The sequence below is a fragment of the Aptenodytes patagonicus genome, chromosome 17 (assembly GCF_965638725.1).
Source record: "Aptenodytes patagonicus chromosome 17, bAptPat1.pri.cur, whole genome shotgun sequence".
Classification (NCBI taxonomy): Eukaryota; Metazoa; Chordata; class Aves; order Sphenisciformes; family Spheniscidae; genus Aptenodytes; species Aptenodytes patagonicus.
The window spans coordinates 852,147-867,208 of NC_134965.1; the positions used below are offsets into that span (position 1 = coordinate 852,147).

At 45.2% G+C, this 15,062-nt stretch overlaps 1 protein-coding gene across 9 annotated transcripts in view; it reads right to left on the reverse strand.

Annotated features, from left to right (window-relative positions):
* Window positions 1-15,062, reverse strand: part of TSPOAP1 (TSPO associated protein 1) — a 73,211-nt gene that overhangs the window by 22,769 nt on the left and 35,380 nt on the right. For 8 of the 9 annotated variants that reach the window (XM_076355003.1, XM_076354999.1, XM_076354998.1 and 5 more), the window contains 8 exons: window positions 11,823-12,006; window positions 11,265-11,485; window positions 8,789-8,898; window positions 7,099-7,208; window positions 4,838-5,653; window positions 4,152-4,303; window positions 2,523-3,089; window positions 229-531 (listed from right to left, as the gene is read on the reverse strand). In XM_076355003.1, the coding sequence (XP_076211118.1) occupies window positions 229-531; window positions 2,523-3,089; window positions 4,152-4,303; window positions 4,838-5,653; window positions 7,099-7,208; window positions 8,789-8,898; window positions 11,265-11,485; window positions 11,823-12,006 (2,463 nt within the window). The remainder of the gene's footprint in view (window positions 1-228; window positions 532-2,522; window positions 3,090-4,151; window positions 4,304-4,837; window positions 5,654-7,098; window positions 7,209-8,788; window positions 8,899-11,264; window positions 11,486-11,822; window positions 12,007-15,062) is intronic. The other variant, XM_076355002.1, reaches the window with a different exon arrangement.

Genomic DNA, 15,062 nt, shown 5'->3' on the forward strand with positions numbered 1-15,062 from the left:
AACTTTCTCTAGTACACATACAGCTAAAGTGTGGCAGGAAATAAATTGGGCAGCACCCAATGCAGCAATTGGCAGGTGTGTACACACACACACAGACACACAAAACTGGCAGAGACGTTTTATAGCCTGCAGAAGAACAGTACTGCATAAGATTGTAAAACCTAGGGGCGTCAAATACAATCCACATCCCTCCATGGGCAGAGACATTCAACCAAGGTTAAAACAAACCTCTCTTTTCACTCTGGACATTTCTTTCATCACCTCCTTGCCAGGGGACAACCTCAGGAACTCCTGGCAGCTGCTCCCACCCGCGCTTGTGTCTCGGAAGGTGTCCTCTGTCCCCTCAGCCTGGCTCGGGGAGGGCAGAGGCTCTGGGCTCAAGTGCTTCTCCTTTGCCTCTTTCCCTCTTTCAGCACTGGGACCTTTTGGCGACTCTTCCACGGAGCATGCATGGCAGGTCTCCATATGTATCTTCAGACTACTGTTAGACAGGCTTTCCAGCTCTGGCGCTTTGGTTACAGATTGCTCCATCTGGGAAACAAACCAAAAAAAGGTCATCACAAACAATGAAACCTGGGGGAGATATCACGCAACACTTGTGCACCAAAACGGGGCCCTTACCACTCCAAACTCTCTGACACAAACACTATGCGTTCTGCGCTGTTGGCATATGAATATTTTGGCAGGCAATTTGCAGCTGGGAAGGTTGGCCAGCCCTGGAACAAACCCTCCCTGCCATTAGCTGCAAGTAGACACTCGGTCTTTCCACTGCTGCAACTCTGGCCACCACACATGGCTCATGTAAGCCACAGAAGTGTATTGACAATAACTAGTTTTAGAGCAGCAAGAAGAAGAGCCCAAGCTACACAACAAGGTCATTTCCCACTCTTATCTGCCAGAGGAATGTCCTACACACCACCTTGCAGGTTAGCTTGAGCTGGAGGGGAGAACACTACCCCAGCACTCCTTGGAGCTGGTAAGGGCTGTGAAGAAAAGGGGAATTAATGAAGAAGAATATACACAGAGAGTACAACTGCACAGATTCATGGTTGGGTCACCTAGTTGGATTACCGAAATTTTAAATTTTTGTCTGTTTTCCAGTCAGTTCAGTCTGGTGCTTAAGAAAACCTCTGGATGATGGAAGAGTGGAACCCCAGGAACAAGGGAAAGCAAAACCAGGAGGGTAAGGCAGGTGGCCTTCATCAACCACCCTTTTCTCTAACCCTCGCTCTAAAATAAGGCAGCCTCCACTGTATTTTGCAATGGAGCACAACCTTTTCCTTACATACTAGGCACACTTTGAAAATATTTACAGGATCAGACCCCTAGAGAGATTTAGACACTGCAGTGCCTAGTTTCTAAATGTCCCCTGGGCTCAGGCAAAAGCCAGACAGGTCTAGATCTCATGTTTAATCTGACAGCTAGGATCCTTCTGCCCTGTTTCTCTTTGTTGACAGCCAAGTGAAGGCACACATCTCGAGCAAGAAGGATGATTTGCATCCTGGAAGCACCCATTTCACTCCACTGACTACAAAGGAGGCAAAGCGACCCACCCATGTGTAGCCATCTACACTAGACACCTAAATGTGGGCAAATGAATCACAACAATTGATCTAAGGTACTGTGAGCAGCAAATGGCCAGGGGCTGAAGAATGATGATTGAAATTTTGGACTCAACATCTCAATGCTCCTGTGTATTTACCTGGCCTTTGGTCTTGGGCCCACACAGCTGCTGATGCTCCAGCAATTATCAGAAGTCTTCCCTGCTTTTGTCTAACTGAGCCTTCGCAAGCTCACACTGCCATGATTAATAAAGTCATGCTGAATTTAACAGTTTGAAGCACTCCCCTGAATCCCCAATGTCAAAGGTCAGAATGGGAAAAAGATCCTTTTTCCTGATATAATACATCACACACCAACAGGACCCACTTCCCTCTTGTCACAGAGCGAGCACCCTATAAATCATTTACCTGTTTTCTTATGGGGTCCTCAGACATCCTCACCACTGTCCTAAAAAAGCCCTGAAAGCGCTCACCCACCCTACAGGATTCCAAATACCCAATGTCATGACAGCTTGCCAGTTCTTCTCCAGACGTGGCTGCCTCGCTGTGCAGTCCACTAAGGCGCTCCACTGTGCTAGAGTGCCTACTATGCCTTGCACAAACCCACTAGAGTGGAGGAGACCCCTTCAAGTCAGAGAGCGCAGCAATGCCAGACTAACATTGACATCAGTGGGAACATCCTTTTCACCTTCTCTCTCTGATGAATTCTTGCTTTCCTCACTCTTTCCTCACTCTACTCCTGATCTGCTTGCATACATGCGATCCAGTGGCGAGCTTCATCTGGCTCCTCCAGGTACCCAACAGCAGCCAATACTCCCTGCCGGTTTGCCAACCACTGGATGATGACCCAAAGGCAACAGTGTGTCACAGAAAGAGAAAGATGCTCAGTGGCATTTTGTTCCATTCCTCAAAATGATCCATTCTCCTTCCCGGTACTGGACAGGAGATGTAAGCACTTACCTGCACCTCCGTCCCTTCGCCCAGGCCTTGCAATTCTGCGTCCCTTGAAGGGATAGGCTCCGTGCCAGCTTGCTGAGGCAGCACAGTCAGGCATTTCTTGTCTTGTGCAGCATCTGATCCCTGTGGGGAAGTGCCTAAAACCTGCACCAAGGAAGCACTGGGAGAGGAGAGGTGCGGCGAAGAGGCTTTCTCTGGCAGAGATCGCGCTGAGCCGTCGTGGCTGGAGGAGAGATCAGTCAATTTGGCATCTGAGCTATCCGTGGGAACTTTTTGTCGAAGCAGGAGTGCAGCCGTCTGGTGCGTGGGTGGGCTGCATGCAGGCAGAGAGCCCCTGGGTTCTCCATGGGGCAGTCTGGAGGTAAAGGTGGTAGAAACAGCAGAATCTGAAGGTGAAGAGCGGTGAGAGGCTCGCAGCAAGACTGAGGAAATCTGGGCTGGAACTGAATCCACCGACTCCCCGTACAGAGACATCGTTCTCACAGAAACCTCCCGGCACACCTGGAACATCTGAAGCTGGGACAAGTCCACCAGGACACTCCCAGCTGTTGGAGATGTAACTTCTATTGCCTGCAAGCAAAAAAACAGGGAGCAATTATTTATTGTGCACAGCTCAGCCCTTCTGAGAATGACAATTCCTGAACCCAAAGTTAAGGACAGACCCCAAAGCTCTTGAGAGCAGGTGTGCAGAATTCTCACCCTTCTGCACAATATCAGGGAAGAATGAACAGTAAAGAGAAATTGTTACCATAACCATTAGAGAAACTGGATATTCTGTAAAACATGATTATATTCCTTCCTACTCCAGGTTTTAACTCTCCTTGTTCCCTACGCTTTGAAAGGCCATCCCTTTTTTTGGCCTCCCTTTCGCCTACCTTCCCAGACTCCTCCTCTTTTGAACTGTGTAGAGAAAAAAGCATTTCCATGATAAAAGAGCAATCATCCAGCACAGCACCACTCTGTTTTCAACTGTGCTTCTTTAAACAGCTGTGGCTTGCCTCTCCCATGGCCAATGGCACAACATCATGTGTGCAGAAGACCACAGGTCACTTTTAATACAGAATATCCTTGGAAGTTCTTTACCAGTATTCGTACTGGACCCTGGGGTGTTTGTACACCTCTCCCTTCGTCTGTCCCTAATTTGAGAAAGGGCTGGAGAACTACACCTCACTCCTCACAGTCCAGAGGCAAGCCCCAAGCGGTGGCAAGGTGGTGTACTTGTACTTGTACTCTGTCCATGCCCTGTGGACTCATTGCTCATTGAGCTCATTGCTTCCCCAAGGATCAAGCTAGTGCCTAGGGTGAGACAGAGGAGGCTGACACTAATTGTCCTGTTTTGCTAGTGAAGGGTCTTGCCACAGGAACTTTCCTAGCTTAGTTATATCAAGAACACATCAAAAATCTGGACAGATGTCTTTTTTGGTGTGCATCAGTCAAAACAAACAGCCCAAGCATTGTCCCTTCTCTGATATCATTCCTTTCCAGGCCAAGGACTGTCACTGCCTCCTCACGGCATGCTTACTGGATCAAGCTTTCCAGGTCTTGAGGCTCTGCAACTGCCCGCTACCCCTGCACCAGCCTCCAGCCACCCACCTGCACAAACGTCAGCCTTGCACAGCATCAGCACAATACCTTCTGTCCATCCGCATACACCGCGTAACCGGTGACTCGAACTCCATTGGAAGATCCTTCGGCATCAATGGTGACAGGTAACCAGCTGATAACAAGGATACCTGGCGAGGGACCAGCTTCTACCTGGACATCCAAAGGAGCATCAGGCGTGCCTGGGAGAGACCAAACAGATTTTCCTCTTGCTTACCTGACTACAGCATAAAGCTAAACTAAAACCTGGTTAGAATCAAAGAGAAAACTCCCACACCAGACTTGCCACTGCAGAACTGTACTAGAATAGACAGGCTAGTCTTGGGAAATGATAGACAGAACCAGAGAAAATAAGGTGCTCTTGTTCTGTGAAAGCTTTAATGCACAGAAAACAGAACTTTGCAAAAGTAGCTGAGGCCAAGATGCAGCAACCCTTAGAGCAAGGTCATGGCAAGCCAGATCTTCCATGCCCTGAGAGGCATGCTGCTCAAATCAGCAAAGGGGATGTCTTCCCAGAGCAAACGAAAACAAAAAGAGAGAACAGCTTTTTAAAATAAAGGAAGAAAAACATTAAGACAAAACAGTACAGCATCTCAGGCTTTGCGACTTAATAAACCTTGCTTCCCTTTGCCCCAAGGCTTCATAGCAAAGTAATGACAGAGCGCACTGCTCCAAGCACTCCATGCACAGTGGCAACGGGCACGATGCTCTGATACCTGCTAGTGGGGTAGCGAAGCGTATCACAGCTGAGTTCTGCTCCTGCCCCTCTGAGACCTCTTCCCAAGGTGTTTTCAAGGGTCGGGCCTCCAGCTTGGCAACATACTGAGTGCTCGGCTGCAGGTTGTGGAAGGTGTACCAGTAGACCCCAGGTTTTGTTATGTCACATTCCTCCCCATTGAGATACACCGTGTGGTTGTAATTGCTGTTGCAGGGAAGCCACATGACCTCTGCTGACGTGGCAGTGACGCTTCTGACTTTCAGCATGGTTGGTGCCACACAAAAATCTTGCCCCACAAAGAAAGTGCATCGCAGTTTATCAGAACTGCCTTGCTCTGTCACAGTCTGCACAGACACACGGTAAGCCTTTGTCTTTAAATCCAGCTTTTCAATCACTGCTTTGGTCTGAAAGCCACTCTTCACATTTTGACGTAGCTCTTCATCCACATAGATGTTGTAGCTTTGTATGTCTGGGCAGCCAGCTGGCAAAAGTGGTGGTTCCCAGCCTACAACTATGCTTCTGGCAAGCTGCTTGATCAAAGTCAATTTTCTTGGGTAAGGCACTGCTGTATGACTAACAGATTCCTCCTGGTCTCCTTCTGCTCCACTGGCCAATGGACTGATGCTACTCTCTTCAATGGAGAAATCGCTCTTATCTCCACTGCTGGTGCTTGCACTGACAAAACTTTTCTCCTGGTATGAACTATGGGTGATATCATTCAGCTCCGAAGGCAGAAACATCATGAGGTCATCATCTGAAACTCGCTCAACAAAATTGGAGGGGACCAGCCCTCGCCGGCCATCCATCAGCTCCCCTAAACAGAAAACAGGAAACCTGTTACCACTGCACCTACCGTTCAGCCTTCCAACCCATCAGTGAAGATAATGTGACAACATCTACGCTAGGTCATAACTGCACTGCAGTCAGGAATGAAAAAAAACCTCTGGGAGGTTATTCCTGGCAAAATTTCCTGCATTTCCTAGGGCTTCTCTAGTTAGATCCTAATGGCTACAGTGAGGAGACTCACTGCTCCACACATTCCAGAGCCATCTAACTAGAAAGTTGTTTTGTGTAATTAGCTTAAGGGTTTTTTCTTCTTCATCATCCTATTGTTCCTCATCACAGCTCTTTCACTAACTTAAGTGTCTTTTTCTAGCCTTCCCAAACTATGCAGATTCATGATTTTGTCTTCTCCCAGCCATATGGATTTGGGTTCTGTAGTACTTCCTCAAGAAAGTCCATCTTTCCAGCTCTGTGTTCAGCTCTGGCCGCCTTTTCAGTTCCCTCCTTTGTTACGCTAGTTTCTGTAATAAAGACGTCCCTAAAGCACCCATGAGGACGACTGATACCACAGCACTCTTGGTACGTGCAAGAACCATCAAATCACAGTCAAATGAGCAGTGCGTAGGGATTGCACTTACTTTCCCCTTTCAAACTCTACCTACAGCAAATCAATTGAAAGCAGGGAAAGCAGAAAACGTTAGTAAAGAATAACCTTTTCATTCTTTAAACAATAAACAAACAAACAAATAAATACATGAGAAGCTTGGAAATAGAACGAAAGAAAGAGCCAGAACAGTCAAAGAGCAAGCAGTGCAACATAGCATGCATTTGCCTCAGCTCTTGCAAAGCACCTCAGTAAATTAGGATCCTTCATCCCATTAAGTAAGCCAGCTCCACAAAGAAACTTCATTACAAATTTACAGTCCACAATTCTTGGTTTCAATTCCATCTGCCTATTAGTCAACCAGGACCACGTTTTCAAAGGTGCCAAAAGAGAAACACACTGTGTGACACCAAATAGGATAACAATTGTAGTTTGGACTGCTTATCTTACACCCCACTCTGCCAAAAGAGCAAGAAGTAATCAAGACCATAAACTGCCTACAGTCTCTGGCTCACTATGCAGTCACTCGAAAGAGGGAAACAGACCATCTGCAGCAGGTGCCCAGGGCTGAACATGTTCGTCTCCATGGCTAGGGAGGAACCATATGGGGATGAAACCTGGAGCTCTGCTGAAAGCAATGGCAAAATTCCCACCCAAATCACTAGATCAGGATTTCATGTTTCAGACTTAATTTAATCATGACATAAATAAACCCTTTTCCAACAGAATCTGCTCTTCCCTCTGACAAACTAACTTTGGGCAGAAAACCTTTACCTTGAGGTTTCAAGATTCACTAAATTCCTCTCTTGTTTTTTTAAGAGAGAGCAACTCTCCACAGCAGTTCAGTCACATTTCATTCTACTAAAACACACCTTCAAAGAATCCATCTTCATCCATGTCTCCATAGATGTAAATATATTCTCCAGCAGTCAGCGGAAGCTCTGCCTCTGGATTTTCATTAGGTCCATCAAAAGGATTGTAGCTGAAATATTTACAAAATGAAGACTTACTTTGTATAGGAACTTTCACAGCAGCACATTCAAGCTGTGATGTTAGATCAGCTTACAATTCACTGGGACTGCATTCACTTTTTGCAAGCAGCAAATTCCACAGACAAAGGTCAAGACTCTAGTTTATGGTTTTATATATAACTAATAGCATTGCTCCATGTTCAAAGAGCTGCTAGGAATAATTTTCTGAGTAGCAGAACAGATGTCTTGTGACATTTAAAGGAACAGATCAGAGTGACTCAAGAAAGTGTTTAAGAAAAGATTTGAATTACCTGAGTGCCTGTTGTGTTTCTGAGTGTACCAATTAGATATGTTGTAGGACTCTACATTTCTAAAATAGACACCCCTAAATTCACCTGCACCCTTAACTATTTTATCTAGATAGCGCTCTACATTTCATGCATTTAATAGTTTTGACAAAAAAATCGAAAATGCCCAAACCTTGTAAGGTACACTTTACTTGCCATACTACTGTCACGGACAAGCACAGCACAGAATCTCAAAATTCCCATGTTTAAAACCCTAAGAATGAGCTGATCTATGCAAGAAGAATGTTACATGAGTGGAAAAAAAAGGTTTCTAGCCTTTTTCTTCACAATTATCCAGCCCTCAGTATCCAAGTTGTAAAATTCTCAGTGGTGTAACTCAACATTTTAAACAGCAGTCCAAAAGCTTCACTAGCATGAAAATGATAAATACATTGGTGATAGGGTTTGGACTCCAGGTAGTTCTAACCTGCCTACGCAGGGATCCTCAAGCTAATCAGAGGACCTATCACAGGAAAATGCCTCATGAAAAAACTTTATCTTTGCAAGCACCTACTGCCAATTCCTGCTCTTTAGTCTTTAAAAGGGATTTCAACATGCCAAAGCAATGTTAACCTCTTTATGAGCTGAGCGAGACCTTATGGGCCCAAGACTCTGACATGAAGAGACAGATCACATTTGATCTGCTCCTCACAAGCACAGAATCATCCCAGTTCTCTTCCTCCCAATCCACAGTGTAAAAGCTGAAGGATATGTCAATACTCTTTGAACTGTAAATAGCAATTTGGGTTTGACCATGATGGCTCAGTGGATAGCAACAGTTACCAGAAAAATCGGGGTTTATTCTGTGCATTTTTTTGTCCTTTTAAAATTACAGTCAGAAGGATTTTGGCCAAAAACTTCAGGAATTCTGGGCTGAAATCTTCTTAATTGTTGGAATAAGATTTCTTGGAGAAAATTTCTTGGACTATTCTGGAGAAATCAGACATTTCAAGGAATGTGTCAATTCAAACTCAATTTTCCATCCAATATCATATTTTTAAAAAGTTTCACACAGTGCTGTTCACTGAACAACTAATGAGCTTACTATGTTTTTGTTAAGCTAAGCACATTGGATTTGCTTGTGCAAGAAATAATAGGTCTCAAAAAAATCCCATGGAGGAATAAGATACATGGTCTAACCTAATATCCACCCCTAACAGTGGTGAATCCTAGAGAAGAGTGTGAAGTAGGCAACTATGAGATAACCTGTCTAACCTCACAGACCACCAGAAATGACCCAGTACCTGTATCGAGCTAAGAACACCTGGAGCTTTGCAGGGCCTTGGTTGCCTGGCTCTGGCATTAGAGAGATGCTGTCAACATCCAGTTCTTCCATTTCACTTGCAGTGTCCACCTAAAAACATTAAAGACGAAGGATGTGATATGGCCCAAATCAGAGTAAAGGAACACTCAAAGGGTTTGAACATCAGTGAACAAGTCCTCTAAGCTCATGTACGGTTCCAGTCTGGCCACTGGGCTAAGAACCGTCTGGAAGAATGACTTTTAAGGTGACGAAGCAGTAATAAGAGGCAAAGGCTCCAAGTTGCAGCTTCAGGGGTTCCAGTCAGACATTAGGAAAAACTCCTTGCCCAGGTGGGTGATGCAGCCTTGGGACAGGTTCCCACTGAGGTGGGGGATCTCCATTCTTGAAGAACTTAGAGCCTCAGCTAGGCAAAGCCACGGCCAAGCTAGTGGCCTAGTGTTGGTGATAGTCTCACTGGAGTAGGAGGTTGGACTACAGACTCTGGAGGCCCCTTCCACCCTACATATCCATAATTCAGTATATTCATTTCTTGTTACCTCTAAATGGTAGTTGTCCCTGTGTGCAACATAAATGGTAATCTGAACAAAGGAAACCTTATAGCTCTATTAGATGTCTAAGTCTCTAAGCACTTCTGTTCAGGCAGTTCTCCTCCAGCACCAGTAAATACTTCAATATAAAGTTTATGTACTTTCAGAACATTAGATAGAGCTTTGGTTGGAACTGGTAGAGCCATCTCGTCCAAACAGCTGGCTCTGATAACAGCCAGTAGCACATGCTGAAGGAAAGCATACAATAGACAGGGCAAGCATGAAACTCATCTTTCTGGTATAGCCTCTCGCTTCCTAGCAATCAGCTACTCGTGGACTTCCTAAGCTGGAGGCTGCACCCTGAATGCATTTGGTGGCTACTGGCAGAAGCACCTTTGAGAAATTTGTCTTAAGTTTTTTTAATCCCAGTGACGTTTTGGAATTTTACATCCAGTGGCAATGAGCTATGTAATGCAATCATACTTCTTGAGGAAATGCGCTTCCCTTGTGTCTGTTCGAAATGGTGCCAATGAACCAATTCAAGCTGCCTTTTTAAAGCAGACCTCAAGGCAAACGTCTTTTTGATGAAGACCCATTGCAGGCACCAGAATACAAAGTAGGTATTTTTTCTAGTATATGAACTGCCAAAGTTAATCTTTGAAAGAGTTCAGAGCACCTTTTCAAGGTAGTGTACTCCTTGTAATGCAATCTGGCATCCTGTCCTAGGATAACAAACACCTGCACCCTGTAACACCCAAAGGTAGAACCAAATGGAGTAGCTTTTAGTAGCCTGGCTAACACTCTGGAGTGTTCCCATAACCATGTCTTGCTGAAGCCAAATGTTCTACACACTGGCTCTTTTCCAAGGATCCCACACTGATCTCTGTAGGCACTACTGGCCTTATCTCTCCATGGAGGCATGGTGGCTTCCAAGCTTTCTCTTCAACTAAAAAATAGTAATTTTTCCCACTACAGAATTGACAGCAGTCACATACCTGTTCCTCCCCAGGTGTGACCTTCACTTTGTCTCTGAACATGACAGCTTCTCAGAGCTCTTACACGGTGGTAGGCAGCATCCCTTCGTTAGTGCCCTGGCCTCGGTAGCTCAAGACTTCAGTGTCCTCCACATGTACAATGAAGCACTCCATGTGGCCTCGAAGGTCTTAGTGCTCAGGAAACATCAGTGGACCACAAGAGCAAAAGCTGCCTCCCATGCCATCACACCCAGCCCCACTCACAGCACTACTTTATCCTGAACTGTCACATCAAGTGATGTACAGCAGGGAGTATGAAAGACTGCTTAAGTGAATCCTACAATACTACGTAAGAGCTCCTGGGGAGAAGCAACAACCGTCTGAGATCTTGGTGACACAAACAAGCAAAGCCCATTAATTTCATCCCTCTGCTAGCACAAACTCATCCCTCTGCTAGCACAAACTCATCACCTTTTCATGGTTTCTTTCACCAAGTAAAATTTTAATACCTAAAAGCACCAGCAAAGAAGTTTGAGCCCTTCATCCACAGCTCAAGGCCAAAAATCGTCTGGACACAGTTCCTCAGCATGCTAAAAATAACAGTTTATAGCCTTTGTGTATTTTAATGGTAGCTGAGATGTCACAAGGAAGCTTAGCAAGAGCTTTCCCACACTTCCCACCAATCAACTTCCCCACCTCACTCCCTCTCCAAGCTCCCAGCACTCTGTCTAGCCAGCTGTTTCCTTCCTGGAGCACAGCAATATGTTCAAATGAGCATTACAGACATGGGCATCCAAAGCCTTTTCAATTTTTTCCTACAGCTTTTCTCTTCTTTTTTCCCTTTTTCTTCAGGTAGCCAGGAGGGAATGAATGCAACTTTACTGGTGTTCTCAGCAATGCATTTATTCCCTTGTGGCTAGAGAGCACAGGCTGCGGAGTGGACTCCCATACTGACCTCTGGAGTTGGGCAGGATTTTGGACTGTTCTGCATGGACTCTGATTTTGAAGAGTTTGACTGAGATTCCACTTTCTTGGCTTGTTTCTGAGAACTGGTAGCAGCAACTGGGGAGCCAACAGTGGCATCAGGTGCCTGCTGTGACGACTCCAACTCATCAGTCTCTTCATTGTGAAGCTTCTTCGTACTCTGGTGAGTGAGCAATCCAGGAACCGTCGATTCTGCAATAAAATAATCTGTCTATTACTTTTAGCCACAGGGAGAATACAAGATGAGCAGTGAGTATCACAGTGAGGAAACACCCTTTAGAGCAGCTCAAGTCTCTAAAAATGTGACTCATTTAACAGTGCAACAGACTGGACACCCTGGGCTCTCTTTGGTCAGAGAAATGCCAGGTTCTCTTCATGACTACAAAATGAACCAAAAGTATTTACGAGAGAGAGAGAGACAGAGATCCCAAAAGTTAACTAAACATTTGCATTATTTCCTTTACACCTTTCCATTTACACAAATAACAACTCATTTGTCAAAACACTCGCAGGAATCTCTAGCAATTACCCTTCTCCCAGTGGGGCTGCGGGATAGAGCTGCACAGAGCAAGAGGAAGCTCAGAAGTCACCAGCGTAGAGGTGAGAAGCTCAATTTTTCCTGTTTGAAGCCGGAATTGTTTGAGTTCCTGAGACAGGAGGCTGAACTGCTCTGTTTGACTGCGACACTGGTCTTCCAGATCTTTCACCCGGGCCTGACAGGAGAGACATAAGATGAGGCACAAACCCGTATCAAAACCACCAGTGAGGCTCCAAACAGCATTTGCCTTTGCTGCATCTTTTCAGTGGGTCTCAGACTCCAAGAACCTAAAGGTGTGCCCTGCCCACCAATGGTCATTAGGAACTGGCAGCTCCGCACCTATAGTATCTTTGAAAACCTGAGCCTCATCATCTATGAGGAGACTGACTGCAAGCTCAATTAGGAATTATCCCTGAAATGCTGGGTTTGAACTTCAATATCCTCTCCAAGCCCTGCACAAGACCAGATGAGATAAGTCAAAGATAAATAAGCCTTGAAAAGAAAAAGATTGAAAAGGCTTTGCATGTTTACTGGAGCATTAAAATCACATCTCCAAAAGGAATTGCTCTCCCAATGCTCTATCTCGTCCATCACTCCAGAGGCTCCAGCAAGCTCCCAAAACCTAACCTGGCTTCCCCACCATTCTGGGCAGGACTCCCGATTGTCTCTCCAGATCTTGGCTCCTCCAGGCACTAGGAAGGGCAGAGAGCATCAGCACCCTGGCCCGTGTTGCAGAACATTTCTTTGGTGCAGGCAGCCCACACACTTTGCCACCAGGTCCTACAGGGATGACTTGTTCCAGGAAAATGCATGCTGAATACAAGAAAACTACATCTCAGCAAGATGAGATGCAGGGGAGCCTTGGGGAAATACTATGCAGAGGGAAGGACGCATTCCTACTAGGGAACCATTTGTATTTTCCAGTATTCTCTTTCTATCATCTCTAGATCTTCACCTATCAAAATATTGTTGAGTCCTGGCTGTCCTTACACATCCCCACATACTCTCTAGTTGTGGGCATATCAATTCCAAGGAGAACGCAACTGCTCCTTTCCCTCTTCTCACTCTTCCACCATGCAACAGCCTCTCTGGCTTCCTAGACAGATATCCTGTGTAGACCCTGCTCACGCACTTCAGGTAATAAGTAAACAAAAAGCATTAGTGCTGGATGGGAATATATCATCTAATCAGCAGTTCTTCAACTTAGTTAATGCAGACAATATTTAATTTGGCATTAGTGCATCTGGCTGAGGTGCAGGCTCTGCCTTGCAAGAGATGACATTTGTTCCCTTTTTTCTCTTTGGGCTGAGATCACACCAGGCTTTGTAGTCACTCATCTCATCATTTTGCGTAGGTAAGATGCATCAAAACAGATGACTGCATTGTGCTCTTCAAAATTTTTCATTCTACAAAATGTTTTTGAAGTGTCTTTTTCTCCTTCCAACTCAAAAAATAAATCATGCCTTGAAATATTATGAGACAAAGTCTGGTTTTTAGGCAGCTCTAAAAATAACACATCTGACCTGGAAAAAGCTTTCTTTCTGGTCTCAGAGTACCACAAAATCTTTCTAGCCCACTCCCTACCAACTTACAAGGGTGCTTGCATTTTTATTTTATTGTGACATATCTGTTTTAAACATGTCAGTTTATCACTTGTTTCCTTCTCAACTAGCTAGGCGCTCTCAGTCTTTAAGGGAAGCCTGGAGAAGTCTCTGAAGTCTGGCAAGAAGTAACTGTCTCTGAACTGAAAGAGAATATCAGATGCCATGAGCAACTTCAGAAGTGTCTGAGTTCTCCACTTGCTCAGAGTCAACTCCTTGTTCACTAAGTCATGTTGTACAGGATTCCTCTGCAATCATAAATGTCTGAATTTACTTACAGTTAAGATTGTTCACATAAACGCTTCTCCCCTACGCATTACATCTTAATAGAGAAAAGAAACCATGAACAGTAAGAACAGTTGCACTGGATCAAAGTAGGGCTTCCTCTAGACCAACATCAGTCCCCAGTCCCACCTTGGGACACAGCCTACAACAAGACTGCAGGACTAGAGAGGGTTTTCCTGTCTTGTCTGGAGACCTGAGCCAGCAGATGCATCTGGATATTGTGTTTAATAGCAGCATAATAGTATCTTGGTTCTGTAAATTTATTAATCACAGCTTAAATCCATTTATAATGGTGGCTAAGCCAATAGCCTGGATAATCCACAGTTTAATTCTGAGATACCTAATTAGTCAGATGTCTTTTAGATCTTGTGTTATTCAAAACAATGTACAAACATCCCTTAAGTATTACTGCCACATCAGACACAATGCATACTTCTAGTGGACTACTTGCAGAAGTCCTCACACAGCTGGACAAGCAGCAAGTTTCTAGGGCAGGGCTAGGAGGTAGGGGGATAAGGAAGAGGAGCCTAAGGACACGGCCAGGAGTTTCAGGGAACGAGCAGGAATCAAGCCCCAGACACAGAAGAGAGAGGAGTCTTTTGTGTCTATGCCCAACCCAAAAGGGGGAGAAAGGGGAGCCTCACACACCAATTGAGACTGAGTAGCATGATTACCAGAAGAGGCTGCAAGAGCAGGGAGCAGAGCTTGGTGGGGTCAGTTTAACCACCAATTCAAGAACTTACTCTGATTTTCCACACCAAGCTAGACCCAACTACCACCAGCTCAGCCCTGTCCTCTTAGACACTCTCCTTCTTGGCTGCTCTATTATACTTCTACAGATGACGTTCCCCATCCAGATGTCCCTTGTTATCTTTCCCCGTATCTTCTGCTATATGTTTTTGAGATCAGAGAATCACAATTTCGCCAGAAGGGAACTCTACAGGTCTGCAGTCCAAACTCCTGCTCAAAGCAGGGCTAATGCCAAAGGGATTAAAGGAACATCCATAACTCTACATAGATGTGGGTGCTACTTCTACAGGATGTGGGCATACCCTAATAATGTCCTTGGGCTGTTCCCAATTCCTTTCCTAAAAGTTCCCAGCACTGTACTTGCCTTTTTGACCAGACTTGTGAATTAGACTGACATTTTAAAAAAATCACCCCGCCTCAAACACCGCATTTCCTGCCACAACAGGTAATTCAGAGCCCACTACTGTGCATCTTTAGTCACAGCTGCTTCTCCTCCATGTGCATGCCTTTGCACAGTCAGTGTTACCTGTCATTTAATCTCCCCCTTACTCATGAGAACTTCTCTCAGCTCTTTGCAGTCAGATCTGAAGGTGAC